The 25,898-nt window shown below is 39.9% G+C and overlaps 1 protein-coding gene across 1 annotated transcript in view; it reads left to right on the forward strand.

The window, feature by feature from the left end:
• Window positions 1-790: 790 nt before the first annotated feature.
• Window positions 791-25,898, forward strand: part of LOC114615355 (cat eye syndrome critical region protein 2 homolog) — a 39,369-nt gene continuing 14,261 nt past the window's right edge. Inside the window, exons 1-8 of the mRNA XM_028761081.1 lie at window positions 791-851; window positions 2,586-2,725; window positions 3,434-3,538; window positions 6,639-6,688; window positions 7,622-7,791; window positions 14,784-14,867; window positions 22,474-22,627; window positions 24,566-24,695. Coding sequence (XP_028616914.1) covers window positions 2,670-2,725; window positions 3,434-3,538; window positions 6,639-6,688; window positions 7,622-7,791; window positions 14,784-14,867; window positions 22,474-22,627; window positions 24,566-24,695 — 749 coding nt within the window. The 5' untranslated portion in view covers window positions 791-851; window positions 2,586-2,669. The remainder of the gene's footprint in view (window positions 852-2,585; window positions 2,726-3,433; window positions 3,539-6,638; window positions 6,689-7,621; window positions 7,792-14,783; window positions 14,868-22,473; window positions 22,628-24,565; window positions 24,696-25,898) is intronic.

Here is a 25,898-nt window from a genome sequence, read left to right on the forward strand (position 1 = left end):
ACCTAGCATAAATTAATTTTTTAAAGAAAGAAAATTAAGGAGCTGGAGAGATGGCTCAGTGGTTAAAAAGACTCACTGTTCTTCTGAAAGTCCTAAATTCATCCCAGCTTGGCAGCTCATAACTCTGGTGACATCTTTTGGTATGCAGATAGAAATGCAAACAAAGTACCCATACATATAAAATAAATACATAAATAGAGAAATCTAAAAAAAGTTATATAGTATGGTTACACATTAGAGTAACCTGGTAGTAAGATGTTTTTCTATACTTTTGTGTCTTAACCTGAAATATAAGTAAATCCATTTGTGAAGGTATTTTACATATTTGTGCACTGTTTTAAGTCACACCCCAACTTTTTAAAGCTCATATTTATGAGAACTCTATAAGCCTCCTTAATAGTACGGACAAAGGATAAGACTTGTTTGTCTTTTGCATTTTATACTATTGACTAGGATTTCCCATCTGTAGTTTTAACGTAATATAACCAGTTATATGAAAAAACTTTGAAAAGGCTTATCTTTAGGGATTTTATAAAATGATAATACATAATTCTTCAACAAAAGGGTTTTTTTCACATTCTTTTATAAACTGTCAACCTATCCATTTCCTCTCCCTATCTTCTGTTTTATATTAATGTATTTATGCATTTGGGGCCATTTGATTTAGGCCTCAGACATTCCACAGCTACCTGGAAGATATCATTAACTACCGTTGGGAGCTTGAAGAAGGAAAGCCCAATCCTCTGAGAGAAGCCAGTTTCCAAGACCTTCCTCTGCGTACTCGAGTGGAGATCCTGCATCGCCTCTGTGATTACCGGCTCGATGCAGATGATGTCTTTGATCTTCTCAAGGTACCAGTCTAGTAAGCTCCTTTTCTAGAGAGTAAAAAAGCCAACATTTTGAGTGTGAAAATTGATTGAGAAGCAAGAGTTTAGCTTGTTCTCAGTAAGTCTTCATGCTCACAATCAATAGTGACCTATATACACAGCCACACCCACATAGCCAAAGGAATGCCAGACATGTTGGGATATGGCTTTAAAATTTGTTACTTTTTTTTTCCTGAGCCCTTGCTCAGATAGGAGAACCTACTTGTAGGTTCATCTTCTTGTATGTCTTAACATAAAACAACTGTATATACTAGTCAAATTCTAGAGACTTGAAACTAAATATTTTTATACATAGTCCAATTTAAAAACAAAACATTAAAGGAAGATTTGGGCATTTCTTTTGTCCTCCTTACTCTATTGATGTTACCTATTTTAGAAATATATATTCTTGTTACCTATTTTATATATGTAATGAGAATGGAGTTGGAATAATACTTTCACAAATAGTGAAGTCAATTTTGTTGTTGTTGTTTTTGTTTGAGATAGGGTTTTTCTATATAGACTGGGCTGAGCACTCCATCTTCCTCTGCCTCCCAAGCACTGGGAATAAAGGTGTGTGCCACTAATCAGTGTGGGAGGTAATTTCTAATCCAATTTAGTCAGATGATTAAATGTAATAGTTGTCATTTGAGCCCTGTGCGCAGACACATAAAGTCATATAATTTAGTGTAATCTCTGCCGAGCGCTTGCAGTAACAGTGGGAAGGCCAGTGCAGATCCAGCCCTGTAGTACTTTGGGAATTGTTTTGCTGGATCTCAGCTGGAATAAGGTGCTGTGTTGGGTGGAAAGATGGCTCAGAGTCCTCACTGATCTCCCAGAAGACCAGTTTCAGGTCTCTTACACCTACATTGGGTAGCTCACAATTGTTTGTAATTACAGCTTCATGGGATCCAATGCCCTGTTTATCTTCCATGCTCATCTGAACATATACATAACATACACACATAGATGAATGCATACACATGAATTAAAAATAAATATTCCTTTTTTCTTTCTTTCTTTTTTTTTTTTTTTTTTTTTGGTTTGGTTTTTCGAGACAGGGTTTCTATGGAACTCACTCTGTAGACCAGGCTGGCCTCGAACTCAGAAATCCGCCTGCCTCTGCCTCCCAAGCGCTGGGATTAAAGGCGTGCGCCACCACTGCCCGGCTAAATATTCCTTTTAAAGTTGCTGTCTGGTTGATGTGTTTGGAAATTTGAATGGTAGGTGCTCACGCCTGTTGAGCCTCTGTAATACCAGCACTTGGGAGGCTGAACCAGGAGGATTGTTGAGAGTATGAGGCTGCTCTGGACTGTTCTGTCTTAGAGTGAGAGAACTGTATTGAGAATTGTTATTGTACTCAGTGTGATTGTCCTTCGTTTCACATGAGTACAGATAAGGTAGCAATTCTAAACCAAATGGTTGTAGAATTATTTTTGATTCCTCTTCCTGTGTGAGCCAACTGTGGAAGCTATAGTTGGGTATGGGGGGCGGGGGTCTATAATTTCGTCATCTTATTCTTCAAAGAAGATAATACATACCCATTTTGTTCTGCCTGTATTTCATTTGCCTGATAGAAAGTTACATAAAGCACATTGACATTTTAAAATATGAGGTGGCTGAGTATAAATTTTGAGTTGACTGTTTAGTTTTCTCCTGTTTTTTTGTTTTCGTCGTTGTTGTTACTCGTATTTTTCAAAACTGCTTTTTTCTGCACAGGGTCTGGATGCAGACAGTCTCCGAGTTGAACCTCTGGGTGAAGACAATTCAGGTGCACTCTATTGGTACTTCTATGGGACACGAATGTACAAAGAAGACCCAGTACAAGGAAGGTCTAATGGAGAACTCTCCTTTAGCAGGTACTGTCTCTAATAATATTAGTCAGGGCTGTGAAAACTGCCCTGTTAAAAATGCTATGAAAGTTAGTGTATCAGAACAATACAACATTTTGATTTTTTTTTTCAATGCAATAATTAGTTGTATTGACATGCCTGCAGCAGAATGGCAACGAGTTTCATACTGAAATACAAAGGAATTACTCTGTAGCCTCTGCCACAAGACTGGTGAAAAATACTGTGATTGGAACATGGAGAAATTCCTGATAAGTACCTGTACTTATCAGTTCTGCAGACTGTTTAGTACAGCAGTCTTTGAGTACCTTTTTCCTATTAGGATTATTAATCTGCCTTGAGGCTCCGTAACCATATGACAGAATCTTACATGATGCAAAGTGAGGCCTTGTATCACATGCTTCTTAAATAAGCAGTGGCCTCATTCCTGTGGCATCTATAGTGTTGCTCTGGTTTTGAGACTTCCTTACTGTTAGAACAGTACTTGATGTTAGGAAGATGTTAGGTTCTTTTTAATACCGTAAATGTCAGTTTTATCTTATTCTATATTTTGATAATCCTTATGGAAGAGAAATTACTCTATTCCCTGTTTATTCTATTTTGTATAATCCATTTTTGTACTTTTGTGGCAGAAAACACTGTAATTCCTAATACAGAAATCATATTAGTTGTTAGTACTATGTCAGAACATTTCTATTTAATGATACTGTTTCTTAGGGAAAGTGAAAGGCAAAAAAATGTCTCAAATGTTCCTGGAAAAACAGGCAAAAGAAGAGGAAGGCCTCCAAAACGAAAAAAGCTACAGGAGGAGATTATATCCAGGTAAGAAATCTCATTGGTCCATTTTAATAGACTCTTATACTGGTCTCACCTCATCTTTATTATTTTTACTTGTGCATGGAGAGGACATAGGTCATAGGTATAGAGACTGGAGTCAGTCCACATGAAATTATCAAGCAGCCCTGTTTGTATGGCTGCTATCTATCAATTTATCTGCCTGAGCCTGTTACTTTATTTGGATGACGGTTATTCATTTGGTGAGGATTAAACTGCACCGTACAGTACATGGCAGTACAAGAAGATGAAGACCCCATAGTATTTGGTAAACATTCTTTTTAGTGTATATTTTAAAATTTGTTATACAACTAGAATGGGTCAAATTAGTTCTGTGGTTATTTGTGGACTATAGATATAGTGCATTGGTAGAATATACAAGGATACAGGTTTAGATGTGTTTGTTTGTTTGTTTGTTTGTTTGTTTTTGAGACAATGTCTTTCTGTGTTGCCCTGGCTGTCTTGGAATTTGTTTTGTTCATTAGACTGGCCTTGATTGAACTTAGAGATCCACCTGCCTCTGCTTCCTATGCCATCACCATCTGGTTTAATTCCTCTACTGTAGTAAGGTGCTTGAACACGTACATTCCTACAATGAGAAAAAGATAAAATGTAAAATATTTTCTGAATCTTTAATTTTAGGAAAAAGAGAATACATTTTATAATACTTGGGAAATTTAATGTGTCATTATTTCTTAGGGAGATCTACCTTTTGTGGATGTGGATGTGTGGACATGGAAGTCAGAATTTGATGTTGGTATCTTCCTTGATATGGTCTTCTTCCCTAGAACTGTAATTACATGTGTGTACCACCATGCCTGGCTACCTGGCTGTCTTAGTTAGCGTTTCTCTTGTGATGGAACACCAAAACCAAAAAGCAAGTTGAGGAGGAAAGGGTTTATTTGGCTTATACTTTCACATTCAGTTCCTCATTGAAGGACATCAGGACAGAAACTCAAACAGTGCAGGAACCTGGAGCTGCTACAGGTGCAATAGAGGCATGCTGCTTACTGTCTTGCTTCCTATTGCTTGCCCTGCCCGTCTGCCTGCCTCCTTTCCTTTTCCCTTTTGTCTATGTATTCTTATGTACATTTGGTGTTTGTCTTTCATGTATGTCTGTGTGAGGGAGTCACATCAACTGGACCTTGAGTTAAAATTGTGAACTATACTATATGGTTGCTCAGAATTGAACCCAGGTCCTCTGGAAGAGCTGCCAATGCTCTCAGTCACTGAGCCACTCTTTCCAGCTCCTCAGCCTGCTTCCCCCCCCCCCCTTTTTAACAATGTTTTATTTTTGAGATTGTAATTTTCCCCTTCCCTTTTCTCCCTCCAAACCCTCCCTCCCTCCCTCTCTTCCTTTCAATTGGTTTTATTTTTTTACAGTCCAGTAATTACCCTCCTCCTGGTCCCCCTGTTCTCTCTCCCCCCCACCCCCCAGTTTTGATTTCATTCCTCCTCCACCCTGTCTCCAAGAGGATGTCCCCACCTCCCACCTCACCCCCACCCCTCTGCCAGGCCACCCCACTCCCTGGGGCCTCAAGTCTCTCAGGTTAGGAGCATTTTCTCTCACTAAGGTCAAACCAAGCAGTCCTCTGCTGTATGTGTGTCAAAGGCCTTGGACCAGGTAATTGTTCCTGTCTAAAAGAATTGCAGGGACAGAACTGGAGAAGAGACTGAGGGAAAGGAGGTACACTGTCTGTCCCAGCTTGGGATCTATCTCAAGGGGAGGCTCCAAGGCCTGGCACTATTACTGATGCCACGGTGTGCTTATAGAAAAGAGCCTAGCCTCTGAGATGCCCAACAAGCAATTGACTGAGACAGACAGACACTTCACCCAACCAGTGGACTGAAGTTGGGGACTCCTGTGGTCGAATTAGGGAAAGGCTGGAAGAAGCTGAGGATGAGGGCGACCGCTTAGGAAGACCAGCAGACTCAGCTACCCTGGACCCCTGTGATCTCTCAGACACTGAGCCTGATTTATTATAGAACCTAGGACCACCAGCCCAGGGATGGAACCACTCACAATGGGCTGGCAGTCCCTCATCGATTACTAATTAAGAAATATCCTATAGCTGAACCTTAAGGCATTTCCTCAATTGAGGTTCCATTCTTTTAGATAATATTAGCTTGTGTCAAGGTGACATAAAAACTAGGCAGCATGCTGGCTTTTCTTTTTTCTTTTTTTCTTTTTTTTTTCCTTTTTTTAAATGTAGGAGCTGGGGTTTAAACTAGGGCCCTTAACATTTCTACTAACAGAATCAACAGCGTTTTCTCACAAGTTTAGAAGATCTACTTAATTTAGCTATCCTTATAGTAGCAATTTCCGTGATTTCTTTTTCTTTCCTCCCTCTTAACTACAAAGAAATATTCCTAGGCAGAGGCAGGAGGATCCTAAGTTTCAGGCTAGCCTGGACTAGTTAGTAAGGTAGTAATAAAAAGAAGGTGGTAATGGGAAGGATTCTTAGAAATCACATGGCTAGTATGTAAGATCTGTTAAATTTAAGTAGATTACAACTGCCTGTTTCTTCTTTGTTGTATTTTGGAAAATGTCCTGTAGTCACTTGTGATCTATATACTGAGCATTTGTTCAAGGATTTCCTGAGAAGTCCATACATCTTCTATAGAAATCTGTTTTATGCCAACCTTAATGTTGGGGACGTAGAATCATTGTATTGATTCATATGGGCTTATACTACCCTCTACTGGCAAGTGACAGTCTTGAGCAGAGGCAGTTCAACTTCATGTTCTTAGCACCTTCCTTAGATAAGGGTAAAGTAGGCTTGTTTTTTCTAGTGTAGCCCTGGGTCACAGAGAGGATAGCACCAGAATTGTGACTGTATCATTTCCCCCTTCGTTGTGGTGCTACCATAACCTTGATACTTGGCTCTCAGTGCTCCTGTTTTCTGGAGCAAGTCCACCCTCCATTCTAGTTTTATTTCTCTTATAATTATTCTTCCTAACTTTGAATTCTGACAGATTCCAACCCTAGCCACCATTATATTGACTGAGTCCATACCTTCAAGAAAGACCAAACAATTCAGGCATATGAGTATGTTGTTTATTGTTTTCTCTTTTTCCTGTGTTTCAGTGAAAAGCAAGAAGAAAACTCTTTGTCATCTGACCTACAGACAAGAAATGGTAACAGTAATTTTTGTTGCTGTCTCTCAACACGATTTATACATATTATATGACAGTCATATCACATATTAGGATGCTTCCAGTTGTCTTCTACTTTTTGTTCCCTGTTTCATCCTTTCTCCGGCCATCCATCTCACAGACACTTAAGATGAGAACTTGCTCTATTCTGTCACCTGGCACAGTATATTAAGCAGTCAGTGACCTGGTATACACACACACACACACACACACACACACACACACACATTTAGAATTGACTCTATAGAGTAGGCTGACACTGCCTTCCAAGTGCTGGTATTAAAGGAATATGCCATACCTGACCTCTTAATCCTGTAATCCAGATGCTTCAAATTTGGATGGAAATAACCAATTTGTAGTATCATAAAAGAGACAAGGCACACATTTCTACAGTCTCAGTTTCAAAAACCATTTTTCTAGGAAAATATCTTTTTAACCATTTCTAGAATTTTAAAATTTTCTTTAAATCACAATAGTTTTAGCTTTGCTTTTGCTATGCATTTGTCTAGTTACAATGATAGTAATAGGAAAATTAAAAGCACTTGGGTGGCCGAGGTAGGTGAGTTTAAGGCCAGTCTAGTCTATAATGAGACCTTTCCTCAAAAAAAGTGTGGTGTGTGTGTGTGTGTGTGTGTGTGTGTGTGTGTAAAATCAACTAGACCTTGGGTAATATGCTTGTAATCCCAATGCTGTCAAGGGCTGAGGCAGGAGGAGTACTTGGTCTCTGGAGTTCAACACTTTCATGGGCAACATATTAAGATCTTATCCTAAAAAAGATAAGAGTATACTATCAGACTTTAGAAGATTAGCAACTCCTTTTTTCATGATTCCTTTGTTTGAGTCATAACCCGGAGTAATAGGAACAAAACGTCTAGTGTAGTCTCTATTTTAGTGAATCCATCCATTTTTCTGTAGGATCCCGAGGGCCAGGCCAAGGTACTTGGTGGCTCCTGTGTCAAACAGAAGAAGAATGGAGACAGGTCACTGAGAGCTTCCGAGAGAGGACCTCTCTCCGAGAGCGGCAACTCTACAAGCTCCTCAGCGAGGACTTCCTACCTGAAATCTGCAACATGATTGCCCAGAAGGTGAGTCTCCATGCTGCTTGGGTCCCATTCTGTCCCTGACAGGACTGCGCATTAATGCTTATGTGCCTGCTTTCCTTGTCCTATGTCATTTATGATGTTTCCCTTACCTCTGCAAGTCCTATGTCCTAACACCTGCACTCTTTAGAATGGCCTTTTGCAAACTGAAACCAGCTTTCTTTTTTTCCTATAACAATCACTAGGAACCTTGCCCTGAGTTTGCTTTCCTCCACACCCCAAGAAAAATGAGCATTTTAGGACTTAACCTATTTCTCCTTCACAATGTCAGCCTTTGAACATTTGTCCTTATAGATCTGTGCCAGTTCCTCACCAAGCTGTTTGGTTTCTCTGAACCTTTTGCCCCCTTTTTCCTGCTTTGAATGCTGTTCAAAATTGTGGCTTGGGGGTTAAAAGTGCATGCTATTTTGCAGAGACCCCAAATTGAGTTCAGTTCCCAGCACCCATGTTAGTTGACACACAGCTATTTGTAACTCTAGCTCTAGGCTGTCCAAACACACTGACCTCTACAGGTACTTACACTCATGTGCACTCTGTCGTCTCCTCTCACTCCCCCACCCCCAATTTGTTGTTAAGCCCTACTGGCATTCAATGATTCCTTTTTTTTTTTTTAAGATTTATTTATTTATTATATATGAATACACTGTAGCTGTCTTCAGACACACCAGAAGAGGGCATCAGATCTCATTACAGATGGTTGTGAGCCACCATGTGGTTGCTGGAAATTGAACTCAGGAGTGCAGTCAGTGCTTTTAACCACTGAGCCATCTCTCCAGCCCCTCAGTGATTTATTCTTTAGTAATTTACTTATTTATACTATATGTTGATAATGCTCCCTTCTAGTTCATCCTCTTATACTTCTTACTCATTGGAGCCCTTCTTCCAAACATTTCTCTGTCTTCATTCATATTTTTTAGTTTTTTATGGCCACTGCATTAGAGTTCCTTTGTAGATAGAGATTTATTTAATTCAGCAACAGCAATTTATCGCTGATGATTATGACTCTTCTTCCACCAACCATTAACTGCCTTTGTCTCTTCAGGGTAGGGATTGATAAATTCAGTGACACACCCCCACCCACCCCATTGGAGAAAACAGCTCCCCCCCACCTCCCCTTTTCACCAGGTATCAGTTGCCAATTGCTTCTTAGTTAGGAGTGAGACTGTGTTAGGTGCTTAGACCATTGATTCCCATGAATTCTTGTTAATACTAGCATGTGAGAGCTGCCTCCACAACAAATGAAAAATACACTATAATCCATCAAGTCAAAGACTACAATGTTAATAATGCTATTTTGGAAGCCCTTGTCCAATATAATATAACAGCAACAAATTTGTTTTTGCAAAACTAGGGATCAGTTCTAAGGCCTTAAGTGTGCTAGGCAAGTGCTTTCACTGAGCTGCATCCAAAGACACACACACACACACACAAGATTGTAAACTGCAAAAGTGTAGAATGTGTGGAGAACTGTGAGTGTGATTAAAATATAAGATTTCCTGCAGGTGATGAATGACAGGATTAGTTATCAGAACCCTCTGCCATTCTTTCTTAGACAACACATCTCTACCCACCAAATTGTTTACAACCTATCCATGTGACTGATGTGTTTAAAATTTTAAAAATCAGTGAAAATAAATCCATTTATTTTACCAGCAATTTTATCAGTAGTCTTAATAGTTTTACTTAGTTTATATGGGGGGAAATCTTAAAACTTTTAGTAAATATGTATTTTTCAAATTCTTATATATTAAGAACTATCAATTCTTAGAAGGAAAGCCTAAATTTACACCCAGGGGACTTGATAATCATTACAGTCTCAGCCAGTTCCCAGCATTAAAAATTTTCTCCAAAGCAGAATTGAATCTATGTTAATTCTATGACAAACCTAGTGTATTGAGTTCTACCTGTAATTCCAGCATTGGGACTCCAAGGCAGAAAAGAAAGACTATTGAGAGTTTAAAGCCAACCTGGGCTACATTATGAGACCTTGTGAAGGAGAAACAGTAAGCAACTACTGTTTTTAAACCTGAATCAGTGTATTGGAAGCCTCCCAAAGGACTGTCATTTAGTAATTCTTCTGACATAGTCATTTGCTGTGCTTGCCATTTAGCACTTGGGTTGCATTCAGCATTCTATACTATTTTCATGAGCAACTCTGTGTACGTTGTATTGCTTATTGTAATTTTAGTTTTTAGTATAGGAAGCCAGTAAAGTAAAACAATCAATATTTCTTTAAATTTTTTTCAGGGGCCAGGCATGGTAGAATGTGTCTTTTTTTTTTTTTTTTTAAATTAATAATCATTATAACATTCCACCCTTCCATTTTCTCTCTCTAAATTTTCCCACATTCCCCTTTATGGTTTCTTTATTTTTTCATTAACATTTCTAAATCTAGTGTGCTCAGTCTATATAGTGTTACTTGTATGTTTCAGAGCTGAGCATTTTGCACTGGACAACCAGTTGGTATGCTCTTCCCTAGGGAGGACTCCCTTTCTCACTCCTGGCTTTCCTCGTTTGCATGTAGTTCTTTTCTGCTCTGGGTTTGGTATCCAAACAGGGAGGGGAATGAGTATAAAGGAATATGAGAAGAAGCTACCTCATTGCCACGTGGAAGGCCCTGTTAATAAACAGCAGGTAAAAAAGCTCATACTGCTCTTGCGAGATCTACAGTCTACATACTCCAGCCTGTGCAAATACAAACATACACACACACACACACCCAGGTCGTGAATACTGTGTGGCACAATTGTAATTGCTAAAAGTGTGTGGAATGTCAGGTGAGCCCCCAGCCTCATTATGTGATAGAATAGTAATAGGCCACGCACATCTCAGGCTGCTGTTCACAGCTTTTCTGATTTGTTTAAGTCTTTATTATTTTTATGTGTATGGATGTTTTTGCCTGCATGTAAGTCTTTGTGCACCCTGTGTTCAATGCCCATGACAGTTGGATTCACTGGAACTGGAGTTACTGGTGATTATAGCCATCATATGATGGCTATATTAGGAAGTGAACCTAGATAACCTGGAAGAGCCAGTGATGAGCCACCTCTAGCCTCTGTCTTGGGAGTTTGTTTTGATATAGTCTTGCCTTTATCCCTGGCTGTTTGTTACCTTTTGTTTGTCGAGATTAAAAGTTATGTCTCACTAAGCCCAAGTCTTACTAGTATGTGTATACATGCAAACAAATACACACATTATACACAATAAATAATAAACTGTGATTTTAAAAATTTTAAACCATTAGACCATTGAGATTGCTTAATGGGTAAAAGCTCTTACTGCACAAACCTAGCAACCAGAAGTCACATCCTGGAACCTACTGTGGAAAGTCATCCTCTGACCTTTACATGTATGTTCACAACCTCACACACAGTAAGACTGTAAAAATAAAAAATCTATTATAAAAAACGAAGCTGAGAAGCACAACTCATTCTAACCCTTGGGTAACAGAGGCAGGAGGATCGTCAAAAGTTCAGTTGTAGACATCCTGGTCTACAAAGAAAGATGATGCCAGCTAGGGCTCTACCATTGAGACCGTCTTAAAATCTGCTCCAGCCCTCCCCCATGAAAAGTGTTAATCTTGAAAATTTGCCTATGAAGTTGGGGTAAAGGAAACAATTAAACGGGGCTTAACTCAATAGTGGTTTTGACTTTCATGTGAATCCAAGTGATTTTACAAATCAAAACTTGAAGACCGACCAGATGAAAGTCTCTTAAGAGGTAGTTATTCAAATAGGTCACAGAAAACTTCCCTATTTATTTGCTTGAGCTAGCTCTTCATTTACCGTATCCTATCCTAGTTCAAAAAAAAAAAAAAAGTTAACAATGAAAAGTATCTGTCAAGTTTGAGAATTGAAAGATTTATGAGTGCAAAAGAACATGATAAAAATAGTAATTAAATTTACACCTAAGCACTGTGTAAAGGAGACAGGACAGCTGAATGGTGGTCATGAGGAATTGTGAAAGAACTGGCTTGCTCTTACTATTTGGTTAGCTGCTGTACTCTGGTGACCCTGTGTGTTAGCTCTTAATTTCAATTTCAGTTTTCTGACTAGCAAAGTAAACTACTATTTTTATACAGAAGCTTTTATAGGAATTAAACAAAAGACCCCATCCCTCCCTTCCATTGTTTATGGCACTTTAAAGCTAAATCTGTTAAGAGTGGGCCTCACCATATCCCTGACTGGAACAAAACTCAGAGATCTTTCTGCTTCTGCCTCCCAAGTGCTGGGAGCAGAGATGTGAGCCACCATGTTTCTTAACAAACTATAACCAAGTAGAAGGAAGACCTGATAGATCTTTGGATATAGGATAGTAAAGGTTAAATGTGTGGTCTCTGTTTACTGCTCTTAGAGAGGTTCTAAATTGCCTTCCCTACACCCACCAACATCAGCTCACAACCAGTTACAATTCCAATGTGCATAGTGTGCATAAATTGATGCAGGCACACACATCAATTTTTAAAAGTATTTTTTAAAGGTATGTGGAGGTGTAAGGCCTGCTTTGAATATGTAAAAGGTAAGCTTTTTTTTTTTTTTAATTAAAATAAAGCCAGTACGTGGTAGCACAGGCTTATAATTCCATTACTTAAGAGGCCCAGACTAGGGCTGGAGAGACGGCTCAGCGGTTAAGAGCACTGACTGCTCTTCCGAAGGTCATGAGTTCAAATCCCAGCAACCACATGGTGGCTCACAATCCTCTGTAATGGGATCCGATGCCATCTTCTGGTGTGTCTGAAGACAGCTACAGTGTACTCACATACATGAAATAAATAAACCTAAAAAAAATTTAAAAAAAAAAAAAAAAAAAAAAAGAGGCCCAGACTAGAGGATTGTTTGAAGTTCTAGGCCATCCTTAACTTCATAGCAAAAAAGAAAGAATCTACTGTTGAGATTACAAACTAAGGTGAAGTAGGTACACTACAACTGTAGTGTCTATTTATATAGTGTCTATTGACCTATTTATTTCTGGTAATGTATTCTCCTATTATGTGGGGGGCTATGAGGCGCTACAATGATAAGTACATTATACAGTTACTGTATAAATCCCTGCTACTTCATCATACAAATGCTCTGAGAATACTCATTGTTCTAGCTACTTATAGTCTTTAATACACTGATGATATATGACATCTTCCTGAAGCGTCTAATGTAGATTCTTACTCCTCAACTTTTGCTGAATGAATATTATGGCATAATAGAACTTTACACAAATATAATCAATAAAAGTCAATATTGTCAATAAAAGTAAATGATGGGATAACCTAATGATAGTAAAAGATTGCTTTGGAGAACATTCAGAATTCAAACATGTATTTTTAATTATATTCCAAAGATTAGAGGGTTTACATGCTAACCTGTTGAGACATAGTTTTTTTAGAGTTGTAAATTATTTTGTCCAGCCAAAAAACCAGCAACTATATTTATAATCTATAGTGTTGCTGGAGATTATCCAGGGATTTATCCTAACATTGACTAAAATGAACCAGTTTCTCTAAGCTGTGTTTGTCACTCACCTTTTTTGATGTTGTTTTTTTGTTTTGTTTTTTTAATTTAGTTCAAGAAAACATTTGACACATGTTCACTTTAACAAACAAAACAGAAGAGAGGTAGACTACTGAAAGTGTTTGGTGAATAATGGCTTATCAACGTTAGGAACTTAATAATTGCATGTATGTACACTGTCTCCACAAAAGCTGATAGTAGATGGGGGTGGTGATGCATTCCTAGCATTTGAAGTGCAGAGGTAGTCAGATTTCTGCAAATGGGGGCGATGAGCTGCCAGGAATGTATGCAGGAAATGATCACCCTTGTATCAAGAATAACATCCTTCATCTAACAAAGTTGGAGTGACAAAGTAACTGGTGTTGGCTTCTTGTGATATTTGCATGTTAAATTGGCAAGATTCCTTTATTAACAGTGACATGTTGGGTTTATATCTTAAGTATGAGAGATAGTCCTTCCAAAAATGAGAGCTTTATGAGCTTGTTGTGGAACAGACTACCTAGGGACCTTTGAAAACTTACTTGAAAAGGGGTAGATCATGACATCTTTGGTACTTGTTATTGTGTTTGCGCTGCAAACTGCTTATTCCATCTTAGAAACAGAAAAGCTGTATTTGCAGTGTCTAAGCTGACTGAGCCAGGCCTTGTTGACAAATTTGTTGTTTTCGATCGTTCCTTACTTTACTTATTCTTGAAGTTCAGACTTGATATTAAACATTTCTGGGACCAAATCCACTCCACTCCCTACTCCAGTGTTCATGGATGTATGCAAGTGCATGTGGGCCCAGAGTTTACTTACTTTTAAATTTCTCTCTCTCTCTCTCTCTCTCTCTCTCTCTCTCTCTCTCTCTCTCTCTCTCTCTCTCTCTCTGTGTGTGTGTCTGTGTGTGTGTCTGTGTGTGTGTCTCACAGTGCATCATGAGTGTTTCAAGGATCAAACTCAGTAAGAGTTGCTATCAAGTGTTTATAGCCTCTGAGCCAGGTATCTCCTGTCTGCCTTTTAGTGGATCATCTGACTTCAGGTGTTCCTGATGCCTGGTTCAGAACCATTCCCTCAGGTGAATGTGATAAAATACAATGTTTGCTTTGTCTTGTTGTCTATGGGTGTTTTGAGACAATGCCTTGCAATGTACCTAGGCTGGGTTGAGACTCAGAACCCTCTTCCCTTATCCTCTCACATCCAGTCAAATAAAGATTTTGCCTAAAGTTGGGACATCTTTTGCTAGTGATGAGGATTTTTATAGGAAATGCTTGGTTGTCAGTGGCTTTTGAGTTGTTACTTGCTACGTACCGTACCCAGCTGAATAGTTGTTTTCCCTTATCATCCTAAAGGATAGACAGCTTTGGCCCCCCCTACTAGATAAATTAGTTACCGGTGTGCCTCAGTGGCCATTCTGCTGGTTGTAGTTGCAGCAGCGGTAGCTTAGAACACCCTAATCTATCTTTTCCTTTCTTTTCCTCACTTCTAACTTAGGGAAAACGTCCACAGCGCACAAAGCCAGAGTTGCAACATAGGTTTATGTCTGACCACCTGTCCATCAAATCCATCAAACTAGAGGTGAGTGTGCTTGAGAGTAAAAAGGTGTATTTGAAAAGGATAGTTCCATTTCATTTCACGTGCTTTTATTCATATTTATTATCCCTTGCCCTTAAAAAAAATTCTGTATTTCAAATATTTGTTGACTATTATATGTAGTCTTTTCTCTTTCGAGAAAAAAATTTAGAGAATGGGAGACTAGGGCACATTACTTTTTATCTTACAGTGTTCTTGGGTGACAGACAGGTAGAGGTGAGTGATAAGATCTGTAGTAGATACAAAAAGTTTGTGACTACAAAGAGGGGAGAAATTGAAGCCAGGCAAAGAAGCTGGGTTTAGGCAGCCAGAGATGTTTGGCCTTAGTATGTAGGGTGGAATTAAAGCCTGAGGCCTTCCTTACAACAGGAGGCGTGTAAACAAAAGCTCTAAGGGAAAACGTGGAACAGTGTGTATATGTGGACGGCATGATGAGCTATGTTGTGATTTATGGTGGGAAAATAGAGAGACCTGGTTCTCCTATTGTCCTCAGTAGGAAAGAAAAATTAGGTGGTTATGTGCACCTGGCTCAGGCAAGATCAGCTGATGAAGAGGGAAGGTCTTGTCCAGGAATCTAGTTAATCACTGTTTCCTAGAGTAGGAGGGAGTTTGTGTTCTGTCACAGGGAGACTCTGTCAGATGGGAATCTGGGGTGCAGTATTAGGTGTCACAAACGTTGGGGCAACAACTGGATAAATACTCCTAAAGGTTCTTTCAAAGAGCACCTAAGAGCCAGGTTTGCTTGAGGTTTTTACTGTGGCACATGTTAGGTACTCATGGTTTGAGCTAGTGTCCTGCTTTGGGAAATGACAAGTATATTTTTTTATTCACTGAGCTGGCTGGTGACCATGCATGCATGACAAAGGAAGGTGGAGAGTGAAGTCAAGGGCTACCTGCTCAGAGAGGTGGCCAGAGGCTTTTAGGGCATGTTGCTAGCCTACTTTGTCTTCGAAAAGCCTGGCTAGCTATCGTATTCTCTCCCTTCCCAGCCGTTTATCTCCTTCTGACACTATGCTCCATTGCATTTATAGTCTGGTGAGTGGTCACACAAAGCTTTATTACATCAGGTTACAGTTGCTTTACTCTGTCACCATAGTCACCATACCATGTGTTCCTTTGTGAATTTGGGACATTCTCTTTTGCCTTGAGATTTATTTATTTATTTATTTATTTTGCACTTAATGAAAGTGCCAACATGAAACCTTGTGCTCTTTGTAAGAATTTATTAGGGATAATATAGTAGAATATAGTCCCACTGCTGCAGAAAGGAAGTTCAGGAGGATCATAAATTCAAGGTCAACCTGGAATGAAATTTTCTCAACCCTCTCTCCCCCTTGCATAAGTAATGGAGAGGCATTCTTGAGTTTTTACTACTCTGTTTTGGTTTTTTAAAAACAATGTATTGCTTATGTATGCCAGGCTTGTTCAAACTCACAGCTTTGCGTTAGACACCTGAGTGCTTGGAGGTGCAGACCACTACATGCCTCCATTAAGACCTTAATATGTAAGGTTCCAACCTTACATATTTTCTAGTTAACAGTTCTGCAATGACTGGCTTGCTACCTCCTCCCTGATATTCTTTGCTTTGGAGTGGCCTTCGTTGCTGGTACCCACTTTGGTTCTGAGTAGTTTCCAGCTGCTCTAACTGGTTCAGTTTGTTACCTTGAAAACAGCTTTCTGCTTACTGCTTTAGGAGTCCTTCATGCCCTAATTCACACCTCAGATTGCCTGGCAATCTTAATACCAGTAAAGCCTCTGCATGATTGCAAAAAAAAAAAAAAAAAAAAAAAGTTTTTCTTTTCCTTTTTAGAGGGGTTGATTTCAAATTCTGTTGTTTAATTCGAAGTAAACGGAACTGCCTGATACAGGCATTTTCGAGTTTGTTTTGTAATTAATACCTCCTATCCTAGAGAAACTCAACTGGCTTATTTGGTCTCCAGAGCAGAAAATCTTTTTGTCTTTTGATGCCTTTTATGTGTGAAGGCATCAACTACCTAGTAGTTCAATGTTAATCGCCTTTTAATTAATTTTTAATTAAATTTGAGTCTTTTCATTGTGACTTCTGGAGGAATATTAGTGCAGACATTGATAAACTGGAGACAAAGGCTGCTGAGGTAGGCGTCTCTGTCTCGTTAGTAGACCCTACTTGGTGTCTAGCTTAGGGTGGTATGGTCTCAAGTGTGCTCCTGGTGGCAAGAGTCAATCTGAACACATGGTCCAGATACAGAACTTGGGCACTGCTTCAACTAGAGTTTTCTAATAATCTCTTGGAGGATTTCACAATGGCTCCTTGTTAGCATCTTATTAAAATTTCTTCATCATTCTAATAGGTCTTTTTATTTTTTTACTTGTAAGGCATTTAAAGACTGATCACTATAGTATTTGTAGCAGAAACTTTTGTTTTTATGAGACAGAGTCTCATTAGGAAGCTTTGGTTGGTCTGGAACTCAAAATATAGCCCATAGTGGGTTTCAGCTTTGAATGATTTTCTTGCCTCAGCCTCCTGTGCTACCACACCTAGCTGACCTCTTTTACAAGGGAAAATATTATAATCTAAGACAGAAAGGCTGGAGAGGCAGTGTAGCCAAGCACTTGCTGCTCTTCCTGGAACCAGAGTTTGGTTCCCAGGACCCACACTGGAGGACTCACAACCACCTCTCTCCAGCTATAGAGAATTGGATGCCCTTTTCTGGCCTGCACAGTCATCCACTTGCATATATGCTTACTTACAGAGAGACACATTAGTCAAAATAAAATCTCTGGCTGGGCATGTTGACACACATCTTTCAATCCCAGCTCTTGGGAAGCAGATTTCTATGAATTAAAGCCAACTTAGGCTACATAAGAGAGTTCTAGGCCAGCCATAGTGAGACCCTGTCTTAAATAAATAAAATTTTCTGTAGGAAAGACAATATGAGATTCACACATATACACAGTGGTTCACATTTTGTTGTTTTTGTACCAGCTCTTTTTTTCTTTTATCTTTGATTGATTGATTGATTCATTCATTCATAGTAAATAGAGTAGGTGCTTGCCAGGATACACATGGAGATGAGAGGGATAACCTACCATATGAGTCACTTTTCTCCTCAGTCTGTGAGTTTAACTTGCTGTTAAACATCTTGCCAGCCATGTCATAATAATGACATTACAAATTAGTAGTTAAGGCACTACCTCTGTCTTCAAGAAGAAAGTCCTGAGAACTAGAGAGATTGTTTAGCAGTTCAGAGCTTGTTCAGAGCACTGACTGCTCTTCCAGAGGTCCTGGGTTTTAAAGGGCCTGACTTTGGTTCCCAACATTGGTTCCCAACATCCACGTGTCAGCTCCAGTTCTGAGGTATCTGATCTGATCCCCTTTTCTGGCATTCATAAGCATCAGATGCATATATATACATGGAGGTAGCCAAACCCTTATGGAAAAGGAAAACAAATGAATAAATCACAAAGGAAATGAGTCCTGACAGGGAGGGGAAAAAAAAGTAAATCCTTTGGTCATGTTGTTAAAAAGTAAATCCTTTGGTCATGTTGTTAAAAAGTAAATCCTTTGGTCATGTTGTTAAAAAGTAAATCCTTTGGTCATGGTTACCATGTGCTTCACCTTCCTTTAAATGGAAGCACTCTGAAATAAGCACAGGAATTTTCAGTCAGGAATTTTGGTGTACAACGTGGATCTCTCCTCCCACCCCCTCACCCCCACACACCCCGTATGTTGTTCAGGTGTCATGTCTGTGATGTAGTTGGATATGTCCACCATGGCAGTTCTAAGTATGGAAGTAATTACAGATGAAGTGATCTGAGAACAGAGGGAATGAAAAATGGAGTTCGAATTCTTCCCAGGTTCTGCCTGTAACCTTAACATCAGGGCAGAAGTGGGATGCTCACTGAAAGTGGGAGGCATCATGGTCTACATCTTGAGTTCCAGGCCAGTCAGGATCACATGGGGAGACTCTCAAAAATACTAGAGGGAGGGGTCATAACCATAAGACAGAACCACAGGTGAAGGCATGAAAGCAAAGTCAGGTGTGGGTTCTTAACCTCAATTGGCAAAAAGATTTGGAGAGCTTTCAAGTTTGGGTTTAAAGATGATTTGTTGTTGTTGTTTTGTTTTGTTTTTTGAGACAGGGTTTCTCTGTATAGCCCTGGCTGTCCTGGAACTCACTCTGTAGACCAGGCTGGCCTCAAACTCAGAAATCCGCCTGCCTCTGCCTCCCAAGTGCTGGGATTAAAGGCGTGCACCACCACTGCCCGGCTTAAAGATGATTTCAATCCAGATTACTCAGTTGTTAATATCCATTATGCATAGCATATATATTAATGTATTCTCCCCGCCCCCCTTGTTGGCAACAAAGTCTCACTCTAGTTGGGCTGGCCTAGACCAGACTGGCCTCAGATTTACATAGGTCTTTCTGCCTCTGTTTCCCAAGTGCTGGGATTAAAGATATGCACTACAATACTTGGTGTTTATTTACATTAATATATTTTAAAGATAATGCCATGTACCAGGCATAATGAGTGGGCTTGTAACCCTATCGTTTGGTAAGTAGAAAAAGAATTAGGAGTTCCTGTATTTGTCTGGTAGATCTAATCTTTTGTGACTTAATATTTATTTTTTAAAAAATAAAATGCTCTTTTTAAACATTTATTATTGAGTTCTAGTGGTGGGTTGTTCATGTGCTACAGCATCATTGGGAGATCAGAGGACAACTTGAGGGAGTCCATTTTCTCCTACCATATGGGCTCCCTAGGTTGACCTCAGATTGTCAGGCTTAGTGGCAAGCATCATTACTCACTGACAGTAACTTGCGTATATCAGGATGACCTTAAAATCTTGCCTCTACCTCCTGAGTACTGTAATTACAGGCCTGTGCCACTAGGCTTAGTTTAAATTTCCATTCTTTCCATGCTAGTCACTTAATGTCTTACACATAGCATTGCTTTGAAGCAATCAAAGCAATCAGTGGTGTGATGTTACTAGGAAGTTAAAATAAGAACCCAGGAAGGAGGCTAGCAATGTAGGGGTTACTGGTAGAATGCAGTAAAGGCTGTTAGAAGTTTGCTTTCTATTGCTGAGATAAACACCATGACCAAAAGCATTGGAGAAGCAAGGACATTAATCTTACAGCCTGTAGCCCATCATAAGGAAAGTCAGGGCAGGAACTGAAAGTAGAGGCCATGGAAGAGTGTTCTTTACTGACTTACTTTTTCCTTGTGGCTCACTCAACTTGTTTTCTTATACAATGCAGGACCACCACCCCAGCAGTGGTACTGCCCACAGAGAGCTGGTCCCCATCAGTAAAATGGCCCTGTGGACTTGCCCACAGGCAGTGTAATAGATACAGGGTTGCATCCCACTTCCCAAATGATTAGCTTATGTCAAGTTAACAAAAAACTAACAAGCACACCCATGGGCAGTGACCAGAAATTCAGTATTGAAAGACTTGCCCCAGCCAGTTATCAGGAGGCAAATTGTTGTTTTGAAAGCCTAGAGCACTTTGTTTCTTCTGCTGAGGCTCTTTATCAATACAATGTTATGTGAAACACCTGTGGGCTCTTTTCTCAGGAAGAGAAAGTACACACCGTTATTTTGGTTTGACCTTTATGAGATCAGATCTTGTGTGGCCCAACTGGCCTTGAAGTAAAGCTAAAAGAATTTAAGTTATAAAATGACAGTGAACTAACAAGATGGTCTATTGAGTAAAGGCACTTGCCACCAAGCTAGTGACCTGATTTCAGTTGCTGGGACCCATATGGTAGGAGAGAATCAACTTCTCAAATCCCACATCCACACTTCGGTGCAGTTGTGCCCTCACACACATAATAAATAAGTTGATAAATAATTGACGGCAAGCCAAGTGTGGTGACAGGCCTCTTAACCTAACACTTGGGAAGTGGTAGCAGAAGTTCTGGGCAAGCCTAGACTGTGAGACTTGATCCCAAACAAAATTAATAAGACAGCCTTTGAAAAAAATCCATTCACTCCCTGGTCAAAATCATATCCAAATTCTGAATCAATTGTGAATCTAAATTTTTTTTTCCAGGGAGCTCAAGATATGGCATAGTAGAGTGCTTCCTGCTCTGCCATGAGGTCTCAGTTGAGTTTCCAGCACGCATGTGAGGAATACTAGCTTTGAAACATCCAGCACTCTGTTCTGAGGGCACCCTGTGCACATGCATTCACTCACATAGACATAACGCACATAAGAAAAAGTAAATGTAAATCTTTTAACTGAAACCACAAAAGAGGACATTAATAAAAAAAATTGAATCAAAGCAATTCAAGTGTTAAATTTTAACTTCTCTGACCAGCAACCTACATTCATTTTTGCCCTCTGGACAAAGCCCACTTGTAGTTTCCACAGTCTAAAACGTGAAAGAATTGAGTATAGAAGGTTCTTATGTCCAAAACCAAGCGTTACGTTCCCAGTTAGTTCTTCTGTTGATTCTTAGGCTATTCTTCTGTTGCTGTCATTTGTCATGACCACACACTCTCACTATGTATTTCAGGATGGCCTTGAACTTCACACATGCTTGACCAGGATACAAGAAGGATTCTATCCCCACCACTGCCTAAAACCAGGCACAGTAGCACATGCTTATAATCCTAGCATTTGGGAGGTGGTTACAGGAGAATCAAGTTCAAGGTCATCTTCAAATGCATAGTAAGTTTGAGGTCTGCCTGGTCTAGAGACATAAACTGAGGTACATAGGCTGAGAAGATTGCTCAGTCAGTAAAGTGTTAACTCCATAAACACAAGGATTTCTCTTTAATCCCTGACATGAGCATGGTGGCATGCACCATAATTCCAGCACTGGGCAAGTGGGAATAGGATTATTTCTGGGGCTCCCTGAATAGCATGTCTAGCTGGCTGGCGAGCTCCAAAACATGAGAAACCCTAACGCAAAGAAAGTAGATGGCATCTCTGACACACACATGCGTATACTCTAGACAGGGTGGCACACGCCTTTATTCCCAGCACTCAGGGGGCAGAGGCAGGTGGAGCTCTTGAATTCAAGTCAGCCTCATCTGAAGAGCAAATTCCTGGACAACCAGTAAATAGTAGAACCCTCTTGCTGGGTTATAGGTTGTGGGGAGGACAAAACTGAGATATATCATTAGATTGAGGACTTGGACTCCATCAAAAGTAGGTGCTTTTAACCACTGAACCATCTCTCCATCCCATTTTGGTTTGAGATGTGGTCTCATCATTGTATAGCCCTGGCTGCCCTTGAACTCTATCTCCCAAGTACTAGGATTAAAGACATGTACCACTATGTATATCTTGTTTTGTTTTGTTTTGTTTTGTTTTGTTTTGTTTTGTTTTTTTGAGAAAGAGTCTTTTGGTAGCCTGGGCTCTCCTCAAACTGATAATCCTGGGTTCTGTGTGGTATGTATTTCCCATTATGTTTTCATATGTGTGTGTTTTTGTACATTGATGTACACATTTCACAGATAATAAAATCAGCCAGTATATGAGGTATAAATCCTCTGTCTACTAGTATATGTTGTAATCTATAAACCAGCTCTCAACTCAGTGAAGAAGCCTTGCAATTGCTGTCTGTTAACCTTCAAGCACTTTTTGCTCCTTACAAGGAAACTCCCATGCTCACCAAGATAGAAAAACAGAAACGCAAGGAGGAAGAGGAGGAACGACAGCTCCTTCTTGCAGTGCAGAAGAAGGAGCAAGAGCAGATGTTAAAGGAGGAGAGAAAGCGGGAACTGGAAGAAAAGGTCAAGGCAGTGGAAGGTATGTCATGGTTCAAGGGTGAGAACACAAGGCCATCATCCTTCATCTCAGCTGTTCTTGCCATTTCTGTTTAAATGTTTTGTAAATTGTATTCTGTCATGTTTACTCATCTGAATTCATTCAGTCTTCCCTTCTTTACATTCTGTCCAGAGCCAGTTGTATTTGTCATTTTCGGGACCCTGCTTTTTATTTGGATTTCTGTTGTGTCCTATACATTTTATATAGAATTAAAGAAAGGAAAGACATTAAGACATTGGCAGCTACTTTCATAAGTGCAAAGGTATACGCTTAAGAAATGTTTGGTTTTGGTTGGTTGGTTGGTTGGTTGGTTTGGTGGTTGTTTTTTTGGACAGGGTTATCCTGTATGTACCTCAGGCTGACATTGAACTGACTTCACAAAACTTCCTGTCTCTACTTCTCAAGTGCTAAAATTACAGATTATGTGGTGCTTCATGCCCAGGACTTCCTACATGCTATGCAAACAGTCTGTAAACTGAATTATATCCCTAGCCCAGATCTTTCTTTCATATGGAATATCAGAATGTTGCCATTGATCTTATTAATACCAAGTAATTTTTTTAGACTCAAACTGCAGTCTTGCTATAGTAAGATTTTTTTGTTTGTTTGTTTGTTTGTTTGTTTGAGATGGGGTCCCCCTGTAGCCATAGCTGACATGGGTACCACAGTGTAGACCAAACTGGCCTTATACTCACAGAGATCTGCCTGCCTCTGTTTTTCAAGTGCTTATTACAAAGCAAACAATAACAACCTTAGTTGCTTTCTTGGATAGGGGTAGCATTTACCAGCTGAACATGTTTTGATGTTTTCTCTCGGTGTGCCCTCCCAAACCCTTTTCCCTTTCTCTTTTCCTCTCCCTAAGACTTTGTGTGTGTGTGTGTGGGGAGGGGTGAGATTAACAACACTTAAATTACAAAACACACACACACATGTGTATATGTCTACATCTGTATCTGACATGGTCTCGTTATGCAGCCCAGGTTGATTTAGGATTTGCAGCAATCTTCCTGCCTCAGCCTCTCAAGCACTCTGCGTATACATGTGACCACACACCCAGCTGAAGCAGTTTTTGAAGTGACTTTAAAAAAAAAAAATTGGGGCTGGGCGGTGGTGGCGCACGCCTTTAATCCCAGCACTTGGGAGGCAGAGGCAGGCGGATTTCTGAGTTCGAGAGTTCGAGGCTAGCCTGGTCTACAGAGTGAGTTCCAGGACAGCCAGGGCTACTCAGAGAAACCCTGTCTCGAAAAACCAAAAAAAAAAAAAAAAAAAAATTGGGAGGCAGAGGCAGGCGGATTTCTGAGTTTGAGGCCAGCCTGGTCTACAGAGTGAGTTCCAGGACAGCCAGGGCTACACAGAGAAACCCTGTCTCGAAAAACCAAAAAAAAGAAAAAAAAAGAAAAAAAATGTGCAGTGGTGTTTTGCCTGTATGCATGTCTATATAAGGATATCTAGTCCCCTGTAAGTGGAGTTACATTTAGTGGTAAGCCAGACAGGTACTGGGAATCAAACCCAGGTTGTCTAGAACAGCAGGCAATGCTCTTAACTACTGAGCCATCTTTCCAGCCCCCAAATTGATATTGTTTTTATGTACCCATTCTATATTAAGCACTGTTTTAGATTTATAATAATGAAAAAGGCTATTCCTCTTTTGAAGACTCAGACAGGAAAATCAAGAGTTCAAGTACATAGTGAGGTTGAGGCTTACCTGGGGTATATGAAGCCTGTCACCCCTCCTCCCAAATGGAAAAAAGTTTTATGGCTAAAATGACATTTTACTGGGATTATCACAAATTCTGTCTGATATGGTACTTGAATAAAATGAATGAAGTTGCTTGGTGTATGACTGATGGTGTGCTCACAGCAGTCCCAGGGATTAGCAAGTACAGATGCTCACTTGGTCTGTTTGTGTGTTGATTATAGATCGAGCTAAGAGGAGAAAGCTCAGGGAAGAACGAGCATGGCTATTGGCTCAAGGCAAGGAACTACCTCCAGAACTTTCCCATTTGGACTTGAATTCTCCTATGAGGGAAGGAAAGAAGACCAAGGACCTGTGAGTAATAGCAACAATAGCAGCTGGCCATTCTAAGCACTTCTGTCTGCAAGCACTTGCTGCCGATCATGATGACCTGAGTAGTGTCCTGGAACCTACATGATATAGGGAGAGGACTGATACATGGACCATAATGGCTAAGGAGTACACACACACTAAATAAGCATAATTTGTAAAAAAGCATCTCAAGCTAGGCAGTGGTCAGGCAGGTATCTGTAAGTTTAAGGTCAGCTCTGGTCTATAGAGCTGTTTCAGGACAGCCAGAACTACACAGAGAAACCCTTTCTTGAAAAAATAAAAGGCCCAATAGTTAACACTTTCTAGTCTTTCAGAGTCACTGGAGTTTGATTCCCAGTACTCATGTGGCAACTCACAAATGTCTTTTAGCTCCAGGGGGATCTGACACGTACACATGGTTAAAAATAAGATTCTTAGTTTTAAAAAGTTATGTCTCTTGGGCTGGAGTGGTGGCTCAGTGGTTAAGAACACTGACTGCTCTTCCAGAGGTCCTGAGTTCAATTCCCAGCAACCACATGGTGGCTTACAACCATCTGTAATGGGATCCGATTGCCCTCTTGTGGTGTATCTGAAGACAGCAACAATGTACTTACATGTTAAACATATAAATAAATAAATCTTTAAAACAAATTACATCTCTCATTTAATCCTTGTAACAGAAAAGCATGTTTTGGAGGCAGTGGCTTTGACATTTTAATGTTAAGAAAGCATAGCAAATACTAGTGGTAGTTCTTAAAAATCAGACCTGTACATACATACCCTTTCCACTATTAGAATCCTGCTGGCACAGGAAAAGATAGCTCTTATTATCTCAACATTTCAATGACATCAGAATTTATTATTAATGGGAAAGTGTTTCTTGAAAGCATATAGAACATTTTACATCTGCGTGTGTGGCAGTGCTAGGTGTTGAACCCCCCAATACTGGCGTGCCATGCATGCGTGGCAGTGCTCTAGCACATAGCTGCAGCTCAAACCTGTGTTTTAAGACTAGAGCTTGCCATCTTGCTCCCTCAGCTTACTTACTGCTGGGATTACAAACGTGCACCACCATGTTTACTAAGTATTTTACATTTTATAGTAGTTACCTTGGCTGTTGCACACAATAACAGCAGAGCATGAAGGTATGCCAGAATAGAACCATGGCAGGGAAGGCAAGGTTCAAAAGGGAAAGTGCACACCTTT

This window comes from Grammomys surdaster, unplaced genomic scaffold (genome assembly GCF_004785775.1).
Source record: "Grammomys surdaster isolate TR1022 unplaced genomic scaffold, NIH_TR_1.0 126660, whole genome shotgun sequence".
Classification (NCBI taxonomy): Eukaryota; Metazoa; Chordata; class Mammalia; order Rodentia; family Muridae; genus Grammomys; species Grammomys surdaster.